Below are 14411 nucleotides of genomic sequence, written 5' to 3'. Positions count from 1 at the left end.
GTCAATTACATCCTGGAGGAAAGGGCATCTGAGCAGATCTTGCTCTGGAAGGAGTTGGAGGAGGGGTCATTCAAGTCCTGAGGGATGATGTGCAAGAAGGCAGGCAAGCCTTGTGTCTCCTAGCACAAGGACTTACTTATGTATCTGCTTCAGTCCTCAATAGCTTTTAGATGATTTCTCCTTCCATAAGGAATTTTATTTGTGGGGGTTAAGTCCTGATCTTAATTGAATGACTTTCTATTTCCCTCTAAGTGCCTCATAAATTCTTACTCCCTAGTTTACAAGTTACGTAAATATAGACATTGGCTGAATGAATGAATGATTAGAGAATTAATGGTGTCTTCAAGAACATCATTGAAGTTACTGGCCATGGAATCCAGTTGGCCTAGGAGCTATGTCATTAGAAAGGGATAAATGAACTTGATGAATTGGGAGGGATGAGGTAAAAACGAATTTCTAGCAAGCTGGCATAGGGATGGGGCATGGGAGCGGGTAGGAAGGTCTTAATTGCCACTCCACAGATAGCTACATGGTCTAGCAGGAAGCTTATACCCTTTTTGGAGGTGGCCCATTCTGCACAGGGGACAATGAGGATGGAGAGTGAACTTTTCCTGAATAGCAGCAGCGGTGGTGGTGGTGGGGATTTACAGTCAAAGTATCTTAGTGAAGACTATAGACAATTGCTACTAGTGCTTCCTAAATCACTACCCATCTTCTAGCTAGTGTGAACCAGTCCTAGATTTCAAACTACTATGGGCCAGAAAGGGGGTGAAAATTCCAACCAGATGCCCTTTTCTACCAGTCTTTCCTTCATTAGTCAGGGCACAAATGTGGAAGAAAGCCATTGGCTCCTCCTCTTTGACTAGCATTGCCCTGACTAAATAAACTCAGTTCTGCTAGGAGAGACTGGCAGCTAAGGCTGGGTTCTACCCTTGAGACTTTCTGGGGTCCCATTCCATGCCAGCTTCACAAGCTGACCCCCATTTACCTTACCAGTGATGTGAGTTTGGTCAGGGGAAACAAGCCTAGTCTGATGCTACCCTTAGCCTTCAGAGACGCTTGCATTTCCTCAGGGATGAGGAAGGATTCGTTGTACCAGATATCAAACTCTGAAAGGAGGAAGATGGCACCATGAGAATAGGGAATCTTGTCGTCCCCACAGCACTGATTTCTCACAAGAACAATTATAACCAACATTTACAGAGGGCTTTCAAATATGAAATTTCACTGGAGACTCAGGACTATCTTAAACACTTTCCTCAAAACAGCCCTTTCAGTAAGGGCACAAAACTCAGGCTTAGGAGGACAAAGGTCTGGTGACAAGACTCTTGCCATTATCCCATGCAGGCAATTCCTGACTGGCTACCAGGGTAACCTCCACTCCTCTCACTGGCTTGGCTTCTAGATGGACTCTCCACCATGAAGGGCCTTCTAAGAGCTTGAGGACTCCTTTGAGAGTACTTTGCATTTTAAAGGCTGTCAGGACTTTCTGTCCTTTTGCTAGCTGCAAGTAGCCCCTTATTCTATCAGGTTGGAACAAAGAGCTTCTTCATATTTGGAGAATGTCTTCATGTCTCCTAAAGGAGGGATTAAGTATTAACACTTGCCTAAAAATCCACAGTAAATTGGGTCTGTTAGAGACAAAGCCAGAGACCTGGTATAGAAGGCTTGCCCTTCTACAGTTTCACAAATCTTGGCCAGGAAAATCATTTTCAGAGTGAGGGAAATACCATATGAAAGAGTGTACTTTTAAGGATAAAAATTATCCACAATATGGAATTTAAGATAGATTCTAAGTCTCTCAATAGACCTTTTCTGCTAGAATTATTCCTGGCTATATTAGTGGATTCCTAAAAAAGAGTTGTCTGTCTTTTTAAAGTCCATTAGGGTCATAGATGATCCTTTTGTTCCTTAATAACTAGTTCCCCACTGACTTTATTCAATTTGATTGAAAAATTTCACACCTGAAAACTTCTTTCCTACATCCTCAAGGAATAAAAAGCACTTTGGTATGCTGACTTATCAGCTGACCTTGACTTCTCTCCCTTTACTTGCCCTTTTCCCTCTTTTCTCTCCCTGTTCCCCAAGACTTTAAGAACTTGGTCCTTTAATCGGGTTAAATTAATTTTTCTGGATTGGTGTCCTTGAACACACACTGCTGTTGAGAAGCTGACTTATAGATGGAAAGCTGCTTACCTGTGAGTAATCGTTGGCGGCATTGGTCCACCAAATGTTGACAGTACTGAATTTCAGCCTTGAGATCACGCAGATCTTGATATTCTCCCCGGTATTGCTTCTTTAGTTCCTTTAGCTTAAGAATAAGTAAGAATTCCTCTTCATCAATGATCATCAGCCCTTTATTCTCATATTCACCTGTAAAATGAGATTAGAGGATTAGGGAAAGCAGAAAAAATTTGGGTTTATGCCATTTGACTTGGTTTGATTGTTACCCAAGAAAACTCATGATCCTCAGGACAGTGTAGAATCACAGGATTTAGAGCTAACAGGGCTGTAGACATCATCTAGGGCAAGGGTTCTCAAACTATGGCCCTCGGGCCAGATGCAGCCCCCCCGGGTTATGGCAAATGGGCTGAGGGGCAGAGACAGAGTGAGTTTTTGTTTTTACTATAGTCCGGCCCTCCAACAGTCTGAGGGACAGTGAACTGACCCCTTATTTAAAAAGTTTGAGGACCACTGATCTAGGGCAATGCCCTAATTTTACAAAAGGGGAAAATGGGACCCATGGAGGAGAAAGTAGTTTGCCTCAGATGAAGTAGTTAGCAGCAGAGTCTGGTCTGACCTCTGGACTATTACAAAGCTCCTCCATGCCTGTGGTTATGCCCAAGTTGTCCCTCAGATACTAAGGGCCTAGGATACTGGTCACTAGTGCTGGCTAACTGCTTTAGGAGTTCCTTATTTCAAACCATTAGGTTCCATTTGTGGGTGGGACAGCTACTTTTCAACAGCCTTGAACTCTGTTTTTTCTTTGCAGGGTAATTAGAATAATTGGAATGAACAAGAAGCCCTACCAGACAAGTGTCAAGGGGCTCCCCACTCAAGTCTTATAATCTGGGCTTCTATGCTGCACCCCTAAGAAGGCACAGATGTAGGGAAAGGTCTAAGATGGTGCAAATCAAGTGCCCCAAGGTGATGTGAAAATGAAGGCAGTGAGTCATGGTGACCAGTGGTCATCTCCACCAAACCCTGCTTGTGGGACCAGAGATAACAGGTCAGTTACTGTTCATGAGAGAAGAGGGAAGGAGCAATGGGGTTGGTGTGGCTGTAGGCAGGAGCTAATTTCTCACCAACAGAAAGCTCTGTTCATATAACTTCACAGGTTCTTAGGAGGATCCCTGATAAAACAAACCCAGGAGTTCACCTATGAAATAGCATCAGTACCGGACTCGACAGTGCCACTGTGCAGTCAGCCATAGAGCTCCTGAGATAGGATGCAGGGCAAGGGACTGTTGCCTGTATAGCACCCAAAACTAACCCAAGAACCTGGATAAAATAGTAACAAAGGAAAGAATCCCTCAGCATGGGGGTGGGAGTGTGTGCGTGTAGGTGACATTTTTTCCTACAGTAAATCTGAATTTTGTCTTCTGAGAATCATAGGCTTCCCTTGGTTTAGATTGGCCTGCTATTTCAAAATAAGAGCTGGAAACACCTTATCCAGCCTATCTGTCCTTTGAGCTCAAACTTTCCAAAGAGCCCCCCTTCAAGGGAATGTGAAGGCCCTCACTATTCATACTAGACTACAGAAAACAAGTCCTTTTCTGTAAGGAACTCTAGGGAACCCTTCCCTTTATTACCTTGTTCTTCTCGGAAGGTTTTCTGCACATCCAGTGCCTCCTTGGTAGTGTCAATTTCTTTTTTGATAGAATTGATCCTCTGGGCAGTCTCACTGGCTTTTTTCCTTCGGTCATTCAGTATGGTTTTGTTTTGCTTGAAGATCCGGTTGATCTCACTGCCACGTTCATTTTTAAATTCCTCAAAAGCTGATGGTTTAGGAGGTGGGGTGGCAGGTCTGGGAAACCGAGGAGGAAAGGAAATATTAGAAGATTTTGACAGAATAAACTCATTTTTAATACTTACATTCTTCTGTGGTCATAGCCCCACTACTCCATGCCAAGAACAAGAGAATAAAATGTTCTACTTTGTTAATAAAATCTCAAATTCCTTTATCTAATCATAATCTTTCATCAAAATATCTTCCCTAGGTCTTATAACCCCTAACTTGGTTCTTGGTCCCCACTATGACTTCCAATTTTTCCGCTTCCCAATTCTTTTCTAGGGTATCACCTCTGCACCTCTCTTTCCTATTTTGACCCTCTGGTAAACCAGTTGAACTCAACACTATCCTCTACATTCAATCCCTTATTCTCATGTCAATGTCAATTCTATCTAGTCAAACCCCAGCTTTGGATAACTTCCACTGTCCATCTCCTCCTCCTTCTTGGCTAAATTCTTATACATAATGGGTGTCTCTATTTCTCTTCCTCTTACTCCCTTCATTACAATTTGGCTTCCAATCTCATCATTCAACTAAAACTGCTCTCCAAAGTGATCAATGATCTCTAAATTGCCAAATCTACTAGCATTTTAAAAATCCTCATCTCTTTTGACACTGCTGAAAAAATTGCCATGTGGCCATTTGCTGGGTTTTTGTGATACTGTTCTACCTATCTGACCATTCCTTCTTGGTCTATTTTGCTGGATCTTTATCCAGATTATATGCCTATTAAATAAGGGTTTTACCCAATGATCTGTCCTGTGCCCTTTTCTCTCCGTACTTGAGAGAATTATGGATAATTGTCATCTCTATGTAAATGTAAATGATCCTCTGAGCTATATTATCTCTATATCTAGCCTCCATCTCTGCCTTTACCTGCAGTCTTTCATTGCCAGTTGCCTCTTGGATATCTCAAACTAGATGTCTCATAGGTATCTCAAACTCAACAGGTCCAAATCAGAATTTCTCTTTTTCCTCAACATTTCCCCTCTTCCCAAATTTCCGATTACTGTCAACAACAAGCAAGCCCACTTTAGTGTCATTCTCTATTTCTCTCCCACTCATCCAACATATATAGTAAATTGCTGTTACAATATCTCTTATAAGCATCCCCTTCTTTTTATCCCCATTAAATTTCCTCATCACCAACTATTACAACAGGTTTATAATTTGTCTACCTGCCTCAAGTCTCCCCTTCACGCTATCTTCCACTTCAGCTGACAAAATGATTTTTCTAAAGTTTAGGTCTGACCATATTCTCTACTTTATTAAACTCCAGGGTCTCCTTAATGCCTGTAGGGTCAGATATACAATCCTCGGTTTGGCATAGAAAGTCCTTTCCATTAGATCCCTTCTTATCTTTCCAGGCTGCTTATCTTTTTCTTCTCTCTACACACTCTGTCATCCAGCTATTCTATTTAGTTGCTGTTCCTCACATATAAGACCCCATCAGGAACACAACTGTTCTGTATCTGAAAGGTTCTATACCCCTGCCTCCTCTCCTTTTTTTTTTTTTTTTTTTTTTTTTTTGATGCTGGGGTTAAGTGACTTGCCCAGGGTCACATAGCTAGGAAGTGTTAAGTGTTTGAGACCAGATTTGAACTAGGGTCCTCCTGAATTCAAGGCTAGTGCTCTATGCACTGCACCACCTAGCTGTCCCTGCCTCCTCTTCTTAATTTCTCTGGCTTCCTTCAAAATTTGGCTCTAAAGTCTACATTTCTTCAGGAGATATTGCTCAGTTCTTCTTTTCCATTATCATTGCTTGACTTCATCCCTTCATTTTGATGTCACCTTCTATTTAACTCTACAGATCCAGTATTTACATGTGAGCTCCTTGAGAACAGAGTATCTGTTTTTATGTACTTGGTACATGGTAGGTACTTAATAAATGCTTGTTAGCTCTGGCTCAAATCCCTTGTATCTTAAAGGATATATACTTTAAAGGCGCTCACCTAGTCATACGAGAATCTTCCTTAGGGGAATCTGATGCAATAGGCTCACTGCCAGAAGCTTCCCGATCACGGGAGAGCACATCCTTGACATCTGCTTCCTTGGAGGATGATAACAGTTGAGTCCTTGATGTGGAAATACTTTCTCCATCCTTCCCACTCACAGGGCTGAGGAGGCCATCCTTCTTACCTAAAGCTCTGGATAAAGGATATAGGGTGAGAGTCCTGGCTCTGACAGAACTCTGCTGTTATTACAGATGCTGTGGCAGGGCACAAATTATTAGTCTTCACCATCTCTTCCTGTAGTAAAAGGGAGATGGCTTATCTGCTATTCCTGGTATCCTCTTTTACCTCAAGCATTTTCAAAGGAGCTAATGATAGCTCTGAAGAAATCTTTGAATTTTTAAAGCCTTGTAGGTTAGGCTTTTTTTTTTTTTCTCACTGGGCTGGATTTTTTTTCTTTTTGGAGAGAGAGAGCAGAATTGTCCCTTCTCTCTCCCAATCTCTAGATCCACATGACAAGTGTCTTTTATATTGTCCTGGATCAAAGCATTACTGTAAGGCCTTGGTCCTTTCCTTTGGATAGTAGAACAAGCCTTTCTACCACTCTGCTTAGGAATGATTGTCACATTTCTACTTTCTTAACACACGAAAGCCTTTGTTTTCTAATTTTTCCTCCCTTGTTTCTCTTCTCCTAATATGCCTTTAGAAAAAAAAAAAGATGTAGAAATACCTATGTCTAGAATGCATTTTTGTCAGATACAAAGAAAAGTACCCTTGTTGATTCAAGAGTTAGATGTGGAGGGACTTGTTTTGTGTGATCATTGTGGCCTCCCGCTCATTTCATCAAGGAGCCTCCTACCCTCCAGCTTTCTTCCTTGTCTCCTAGGTGAGAATTATGACAATGTGTCAGTTGAAGTAAAGACAATAGAACACAGAATCATGCTCACAAAATTCTGATCTTATGATTTTCAACTGTGGGATAACTGTAAGGCCACAATGACCATGCAAGACAAGTCCCTCCACTCCAGTTGTTGAGTTGGCTGGATACTGAGTTTTATTTGTTGGGTTTTGTTTGTTTTGTTTTGACTGACAAAACATTTTCTCCATTGGTATGTCCATGCTCCTTTTTTCTTTTGGAACTGAAGTTTTCTGAGGATAAGGGTAGGATATTTAATATATCTAATGAATTATTCCCTGAGCACATATTGCTCTTTTAGGACCAATGGATGGAAATTGCAGGGAAGCTGACTTCAGATCATTATAAGGAAGAATTTCTTAACAGCAAGAGCTATGCAATAATGAAATTAATAGTCCCATGAAATAGCTATTTGTTCATGGCATTTTTTCAAGTAGAGACTGAATAATGACCTAATAGAAATATAAAAGAAATTCATCTATAAGATGGGAGACTGACCAAACTAGATGTCCTCTCAGAGCATACTCTAAGCTTCTGTTGAAGGTGAATTAACTCTTTTAGAGACAGTCATTCAGAATCTTAGTTAATGGGGGAAGCTAGACTAATTACAATTATTTTTCCTTATGAGAACAAGTCAATCAATATCTTGAACAATAGTGAAAAGCTCTAACAAGACAAGCAAACATGAAAAGTAGCCTTGTGAGGCAACTCACCCAGGTATATCCTTATATGATTTCTTGATCTTGCCTTTCTTTCCAGGCTTAGCAGAGAAAGGTGCAATACCAAGCCCAAATCCTTGTCCATCTGTTTCTCCTACTGTGTTGCCTTCCACATCAACCAATCCGGCCTGAATAAGGAAAATCCCAGAGACAGGCAAAGATTAGGATTCTGTCACATGATTGATCTGGTTCCTCTCTTCCCAAAGATTAGTCCTGATGGTTAACTGAGTTCATGGCCATAATCCCTTCACTCTAATTCTTAGCTCCTGAGTAGGCCTGCAGGAGAAGTTAATCAGAGATGCCTGTTTTTAGATGAATTTTTAATAAGGTGTGGACTTCTACTGGAAATCCAAAGTGGATCTTACTCTTACCTATTTTATCCCTAGTTCTGCCCCAAAGCAAGTCACTTTCTCTGGAAAAGGTCTGGTGATGGAGAATCCCAAGCAGGAGTTCCAGCCTAGAAAAGTCCTGCAAACCCCTACCTTCTGGACTGCAGTAATGGTCGCATAGTCATTCTTGTTTATCAGGGTGTATTTTTTACGTAAGTTGGCCTCCACTTCTTGTTCTTGTTGGCTTTGGAAAGAGAATGACAGTTACTAAGCAAAAGAGCAATTTTTCTCTGTAGGATAAACCGGAAAATTTTTATCTGAGCAAGTCATAATTTTGAAGTTAAAAACTCATGAGAGAGAACTTTTTGCTTTCATTTAACATTAGATACCTTGTAATACTGATTTGTACTTCCATTATGCAACCAATGGCACATCATTCAATTCAAAGATTATTTAATAAGAACTTATGTGTTTATCAGACATTATAAGCCCTCATGACAGAAACAAAACTGTCCCTGTGTGTTCTACTGGGTATGAAGGTGAGGAATTACAAGATGGACATCAACAATGTGACATAAGTAAAATTGAAGAAAAGAGCACTAAGACTGGAAAGACCCAGGAAGGCTTGACAAAAGACATTCCCCTTGAACCAAGCTTTAAAGACAGACAAGGATTTATAAGAGGCAGTGAAAGATGTTTGTGTGAATGGATGAATGTAGAATGGAGGATAAGAGTATTGGATTTAAGAGAGAGCAAATAGGTCAGATTGACTGAAACTTGTCAAGGTCACTTGTAGTGGGAGATGTGTATCTGTCAGACCTCAGTAGAAGTACATGCTCAGAATGAGGTCTGAACTAGAAGGCTTATACTTTAAAGGTGAGTTTAGTTGGAGCAGACAATTAGCACCAAATGTGGAAGGTTCTCTATCAGACCCAGGTATATTGGGGAAATTCCCAAAAGTTGCTTATTGGTGCCAGACTCAGGTAGAGTAGTTCTCTACTCAGGAACCAGAAAATGGATAAAAGGAATGGTGGTGAGGGTGGGGAAGATGATCAATACACAAGTGCTACAGTTAGTTACTTGATCCAATTAAGGGTCAAGGTTATTCCTAGGCTCAAAATAAGCTAGGGCAGTGGGAAAAATACAGGCTGTCTCGTTGCTGACATGCTTATGGTCATTAGGACCACTTAGCCTATGCAACCACATGTTGGAGTCTTAGCATTTATAATACCAAATGATATATTTTTAAAAATCACAATGATCATACTCAATGTCTTTATTAAACAGTTTTTAGTTCAGATCACCAAAGGGATAGTTTACATGCTTGATTATTAAAATGGATATGAAAATGACTTTTATTTTTTAAACATTAAAATGAAATCATCCTATAATATCACCTCATTTATTAGATGGCAATCATTTGGAATAGTTATGAAGCTGTAAGAGGTCTTTCTATTGCTGAAATAGTTCCCACAAGGCCAGAAATACAGCTTTTAAAAAAAAATTTAGGCGCTCCTCATTCTGAGTCTTTTTCACCCTGACTATACACATGAAGATTGTGAAAAAGTTTATATAATTTCTCAACTCCATGTAGATTATAACAGATGAACTCTAGTGCCTTTTAGCTCTATAATTGTATGAGTGTATGATAGTGAAGCAGCAAATGCTAAAGATGATAGTAGTGATGGAGAATTAATGTACCAGTGGCAGCATAATAGAATGACAGATAATAATCTATAATTGAGGAAGGGGACAGATATAGAAGCAGAGTTAAAAACCCAACTCAGCAATTTAGGGCCATTTAGTGTATAAGCAAGCAACCCTATAGACCTAACAAATGAATATTATCACTGCATTTCAGAACCAGGCAACAAAACTAACATTCACAGTAATAATCTGATGCTTCTGAGTCTTTAAAAATTTATAAATTATGTTCCATGTTATTGGTTTCTTTAAAAAAAAAGTAGGGAAGCATGTAATGCATTTTATTTTTTCTAAAACAAACTTTATTGATGTCTTTTTTTCTTAGATCATAGTCATTTCCAAATATCCATCCTTTTCCCCAAAATAAGGTCTTACATATAAAACAAAATTTAGAAAGCTTTTTTTTTTTAAAGTCAAAAATGGATTTTCAATGCTCAAAAGGAAAAGATTCCATTTTATGGAAAATTATTCCCCACCATAAATATTTTTGAATGAATAAATAATATGAAATAAATGTCCCATTATAGTAACTTCCACTGATGTAAAACCCTTTGTTGTCAAGGACAGTCTCTTATTCACCTTTGTTTTGCTTTTAAAGCAACCAAAATAGTAGCTCCCATCTACTAGAAGCTTAGTATATGCTTTTTGAATAAATTCAATTGTTCAATGAGCTCAAAGCATTATTCAAAATATGTCTCGGGGTTAAACATTGTTCTTGAAAAACTGATAGAGTACAATCAACTCTCAAGCCAATTTAACAGCTTTGTAACAGATCCCAGGAAAGGAGCTAGTTCCCTCACTCATATCTCAATGTTTTACAGTTGGGGAGAAGGGCATTATTACCTTAAAATTACTTTAAACTGATTAAACACCTCCTGGATCTGTCGCAGGTTAATAATCTGAGGAAGAAAAAACAATACAGATGTTAGACTAGATTTACTAGGCTATATCAGGTCCCACAGGCTGCATCATTACGAAAGAAATTTGGTTCCTCCAACTAAATTGTAAATTACTTGAAATTGTAAATTTTATATATATGTATGCATATATACATATATATATGTATATATGCATACATATATATGTCTATATATACACACATATACACATATATATGTAAATTATAATTAATATATTATATTTTGACATATAATATATATTTATTATACATATAGATTATATCTATATAATTACAATTATATATATATAAGATAGATGCAGACTTCTTAACACAAGAGATTTGGTTGTTTGTGGGTTTTTTTAACTACAAATAGTCACAAAAGGATCTGTTTTTTTAAAAAGGGGCTCTGAATTCAGGACTAAAAAATGCAATCCTATATATGTTAATACAAAATCAAACTACAGCTGACCCTTAGCCTCTGCATGAAACTTCAGTGAGGCTGCTGTTTGAAGATTTTAGATACTATTTATTTTAGGAAACCAAAGACAAATGTTACCATAAAACATGTTAAATAAGGCAAATCAATTTACCTTCCTGGCCATTTGCAAAAAGAATATAACCTTTCTCTGGTTTGGTAAATATGATCTGCCCGAATATAGAGGAAAAACTTAATTTATGTCTTAAAATTTTATGTCTAAAACTGTTCATGAGTTCAAAACAGAAAAAAAAATAATTAAATGCCCTTGAGGTGACAAATAAGAATAATGAACTTAATTTTTAAAATTTCATTGTTTAAAAGAGAAAATTAATGAAATTATTTTTTATTGTTTAAAAGAGAAAATTAATTTTTATATCACTCCTTTCAATATGAAACTAGAGTTTAAGCTTAACATTTTTTAAGGTTTGATTTAAGTTTTTTCTTGCCCTTGATTGGGTTCTTTGGCAATGTTTTTATATTTTAACTGACCTATCTTTTAAAGATAGTCTTAAAATTGTCTTCAGAACCATTATTACTCATGCTGGGGTGCCACTCTCTACCCCTACACTCTTAGCTCCTTTTGCCACACACACACACACACACACACACACACACACACACACACACACACACACAGCCTCTCTTTCTAAAGGTTCCACAGCCTAAAAAGAACCTTTACCCAGGTCAACCTTCAAGAAATTCAAATATATAAAAAGGAATTTTGAGGAGTCTTCCTGCCACTGATATGGGCAGCCTCAGATAAGGAGCCATATTGCCTGGGGAACTCACCACTTTTACAGCAATTAACCCCTCCACTGGAGCAACTGTTAAGGCAATGGAAGTTGTGATAATGGAGCCTAATTTCTCTTGGAGTGTTTAAAGAGTGCTCCAAATCCATCTATTAGCTAAGCAGCTTGTGAATAAAATGCTCCAGCCTCCAAACAGCTCTGTGAAAATGCTACTCACGTCAATTTCTTCCAGAGATCCATCCAGATACCTGCGAACCTGAGAGTTAATTTCAGCTATTTGAACTTCATCCATGGGATCATAGGTGACCATAGCACGGTTAGCCTTAAAATTGAAAAATGTTTCATTAAAAACAAAGAAACTCAAGCTAAACAAATCACTTTACTGAACTTGCTCTGGGACAGAGATGCCAGTCCAAGAGAAATGATCCTTAAATTCTGGGCAGTAGTAAGGATGCATCCCAACAAACTGATGTAATGCAAGTATTACACCCATTTGTCAAATGAGGAAATCAAGGCTCAGAAATTAAATGACTTGTCCAGGAATGCACAATTTGTCATTGTCAAAACTGAGACTTATGCCTTCTCTTTACAAAGCCAAAATACAAAACCAGATTTTTTGCTCTGTCTAGTGTTTTTCCCATCCTATAAATAGCAAAACAGGGTCATCAATTTAGGGCTTTAAGACAGTGTAAGAACTCTGGTGTCAGGATAAGGGGCTCTGTGGCAGAAGCCCCTCATTAAGAGGGAGGGCACTCTGGATGCTTGGAATGATGGGTAAACAAGACATACCAGATACCAGGAAAAGAGGACAGAAATGAAAAAAAAAAACAAAAACTTGATGAATAGAGGATTCCCTCTTGGTCCTGCAGTTCCCCATCTACCACTATGCAGGCCACTGGTGGGTAGGCTGATAGATCCAGGAGGAGCAGGGGCAAAGAGTTCTTTACCAGACTGTCATGAATGGCTAGTTCCTGTTTGAGCAGAATCAACTCCTTCTCCAGATTCTTCACCATCCTCTAGCAGGGAAACAAGAGGGGGAAAATGACCATGAGAAATGTCTTCTGGATACACAGAATGCTCAATAATTAATTATTAATTTAATTTGCCTAAACTCTCAGTCAACGGAATTTTTCTAAATGATCACTTCTCTTTTTCCTTTGATACTCAGAATGCTATCATTTCTTGTTTGATTATCAGTATCTAGATTCTATAAACAATTTATAAATTTTAATGCTAAAATATCATTCAGTCATTTTAGTTGTGTCCTACACTGTGACCCCACTTGATGTTTTCCTTGCAAAAATACTAGAGTGGTTTGCCATTTCCTTCTCTGGCTCATTTTACAGATGTAGGATTAAATATCTTTGTCCAGGGTCACACAGCTAGTAAGTGTCTGAAGACAGATTGGAACTCAGAAAGATGTCTTTCTGACTGCAGGCCCAGCATTCTATTCAGTGTGCCACCTAGCTGCTCTGCAATGTTAGTATAAAAAAAATCTAAAAACCATATAGTTATAATCCTTTTTCTAAACTGGTGACTTCCCAGCTTTAAGTTTGGAAATAATTGTCCCTAAAAAGAGGAGATATAAAGTATCAGTACTTTGAACATGAATCAAATGTAGGTTACAAAAGTTCCACTAACTCTATTTAAAAAATATACTCACTACATATTTGATCTTTTCCAACTTTTATAGCACATCAACAAAGTTATTAGGGAAAATGTGCTCCAATTACCAAAGAAAATAATGTCACAGTGTATATATAATTTCAAATGGAAGATCCAACAGCAGCAAGCAGCTTAAGAAAATTCTACTGAATAAAAATGGATACAGAAAAGAGGTAATTAAGATGTTAAAAAGCTTTAAAATTTGTGGATATAATTCCAAATTGTGGTCTGTGTTTTGCTTCATTTAACATAAAAACAAAAGAAAAACTACCTGTCTTTGAAATGTTGTCTCTGCACAGAATGGTCAGTGTTTCTGTTAATCAATATTTTATTAAGTATAGTTGTATGGAAAAATAAACAACCAGGGTATGATTTTACCTCTCTGGAAAGGTATTTATATTTATCTAAATTATATTTTAAACATGAGATCTGGTGGAATTCCTCCTTTAAAAAACAGTTTATAGTCCAATTTACAATTACAAAACAGTTGCAGTTCCTGAGGCAGAATTGACCACCTTCAGCATTTGGGCTGATTTTACCTTCAATCACTCAACCAGCATTTATTAAGCATCTTTTCTGACATTGCAGGAGCTAGTAGTTGTGAAAGTTGAATCTAATGCCTCAAAATTCTATTTTTGCTCCCCCTTAGTACTGCCTTTTATAATATAAAGCTCTTCCTGTCTTGTTAAGAACCTCATATTGATCTAGTTTTTCCTATGGTAATCCTCACCTTTTATTAGCTCTAAAAGAAACAGGACATACTATAGATATCTTTTACTAGTTGACTTTTAGCTACTTTCAGCTTTCAAGAGAAAAACCTTTACTTGATTATTATCTATATTTGATCTATCCAATCAGCTCTGTGAAAATACAGGAAATACATTTAAGTTTCATCTACACTATTACTATTTATCTATCACTTTTTTAAGTAGAGAAATCAAAAACAAAAAGAACAATAAATCCAGCCCTGATTGGTAGCTTGCCAA

General features: G+C 38.1%; 2 protein-coding genes across 9 annotated transcripts in view; one reads left to right on the top strand and one right to left on the bottom strand.

The window, feature by feature from the left end:
- Window positions 1–14411, bottom strand: part of KIF9 (kinesin family member 9) — a 68344-nt gene that overhangs the window by 3350 nt on the left and 50583 nt on the right. For 6 of the 8 annotated variants that reach the window (XM_074310622.1, XM_074310450.1, XM_074310792.1 and 3 more), the window contains 9 exons: window positions 12708–12776; window positions 11978–12082; window positions 10476–10531; window positions 8082–8172; window positions 7594–7727; window positions 5965–6159; window positions 3813–4027; window positions 2197–2373; window positions 994–1109 (listed from right to left, as the gene is read on the bottom strand). In XM_074310622.1, the coding sequence (XP_074166723.1) occupies window positions 994–1109; window positions 2197–2373; window positions 3813–4027; window positions 5965–6159; window positions 7594–7727; window positions 8082–8172; window positions 10476–10531; window positions 11978–12082; window positions 12708–12776 (1158 nt within the window). Of the gene's footprint in view, window positions 1–988; window positions 1110–2196; window positions 2374–3812; window positions 4028–5964; window positions 6160–7593; window positions 7728–8081; window positions 8173–10475; window positions 10532–11977; window positions 12083–12707; window positions 12777–14411 lie in introns of all 8 variants that reach the window. The other 2 variants (XM_074310703.1, XM_074310968.1) reach the window with 2 other exon arrangements.
- Window positions 1–14411, top strand: part of LOC141566768 (tubulin delta chain-like) — a 118132-nt gene that overhangs the window by 80109 nt on the left and 23612 nt on the right. The window lies entirely within an intron of this gene.

Source organism: Sminthopsis crassicaudata, chromosome 1 (genome assembly GCF_048593235.1).
Source record: "Sminthopsis crassicaudata isolate SCR6 chromosome 1, ASM4859323v1, whole genome shotgun sequence".
In the NCBI taxonomy this organism is placed as follows: Eukaryota; Metazoa; Chordata; class Mammalia; order Dasyuromorphia; family Dasyuridae; genus Sminthopsis; species Sminthopsis crassicaudata.
Note: the sequence above shows the minus strand (reverse complement) of the source record. Positions and strands in the feature narration are given on the sequence as shown.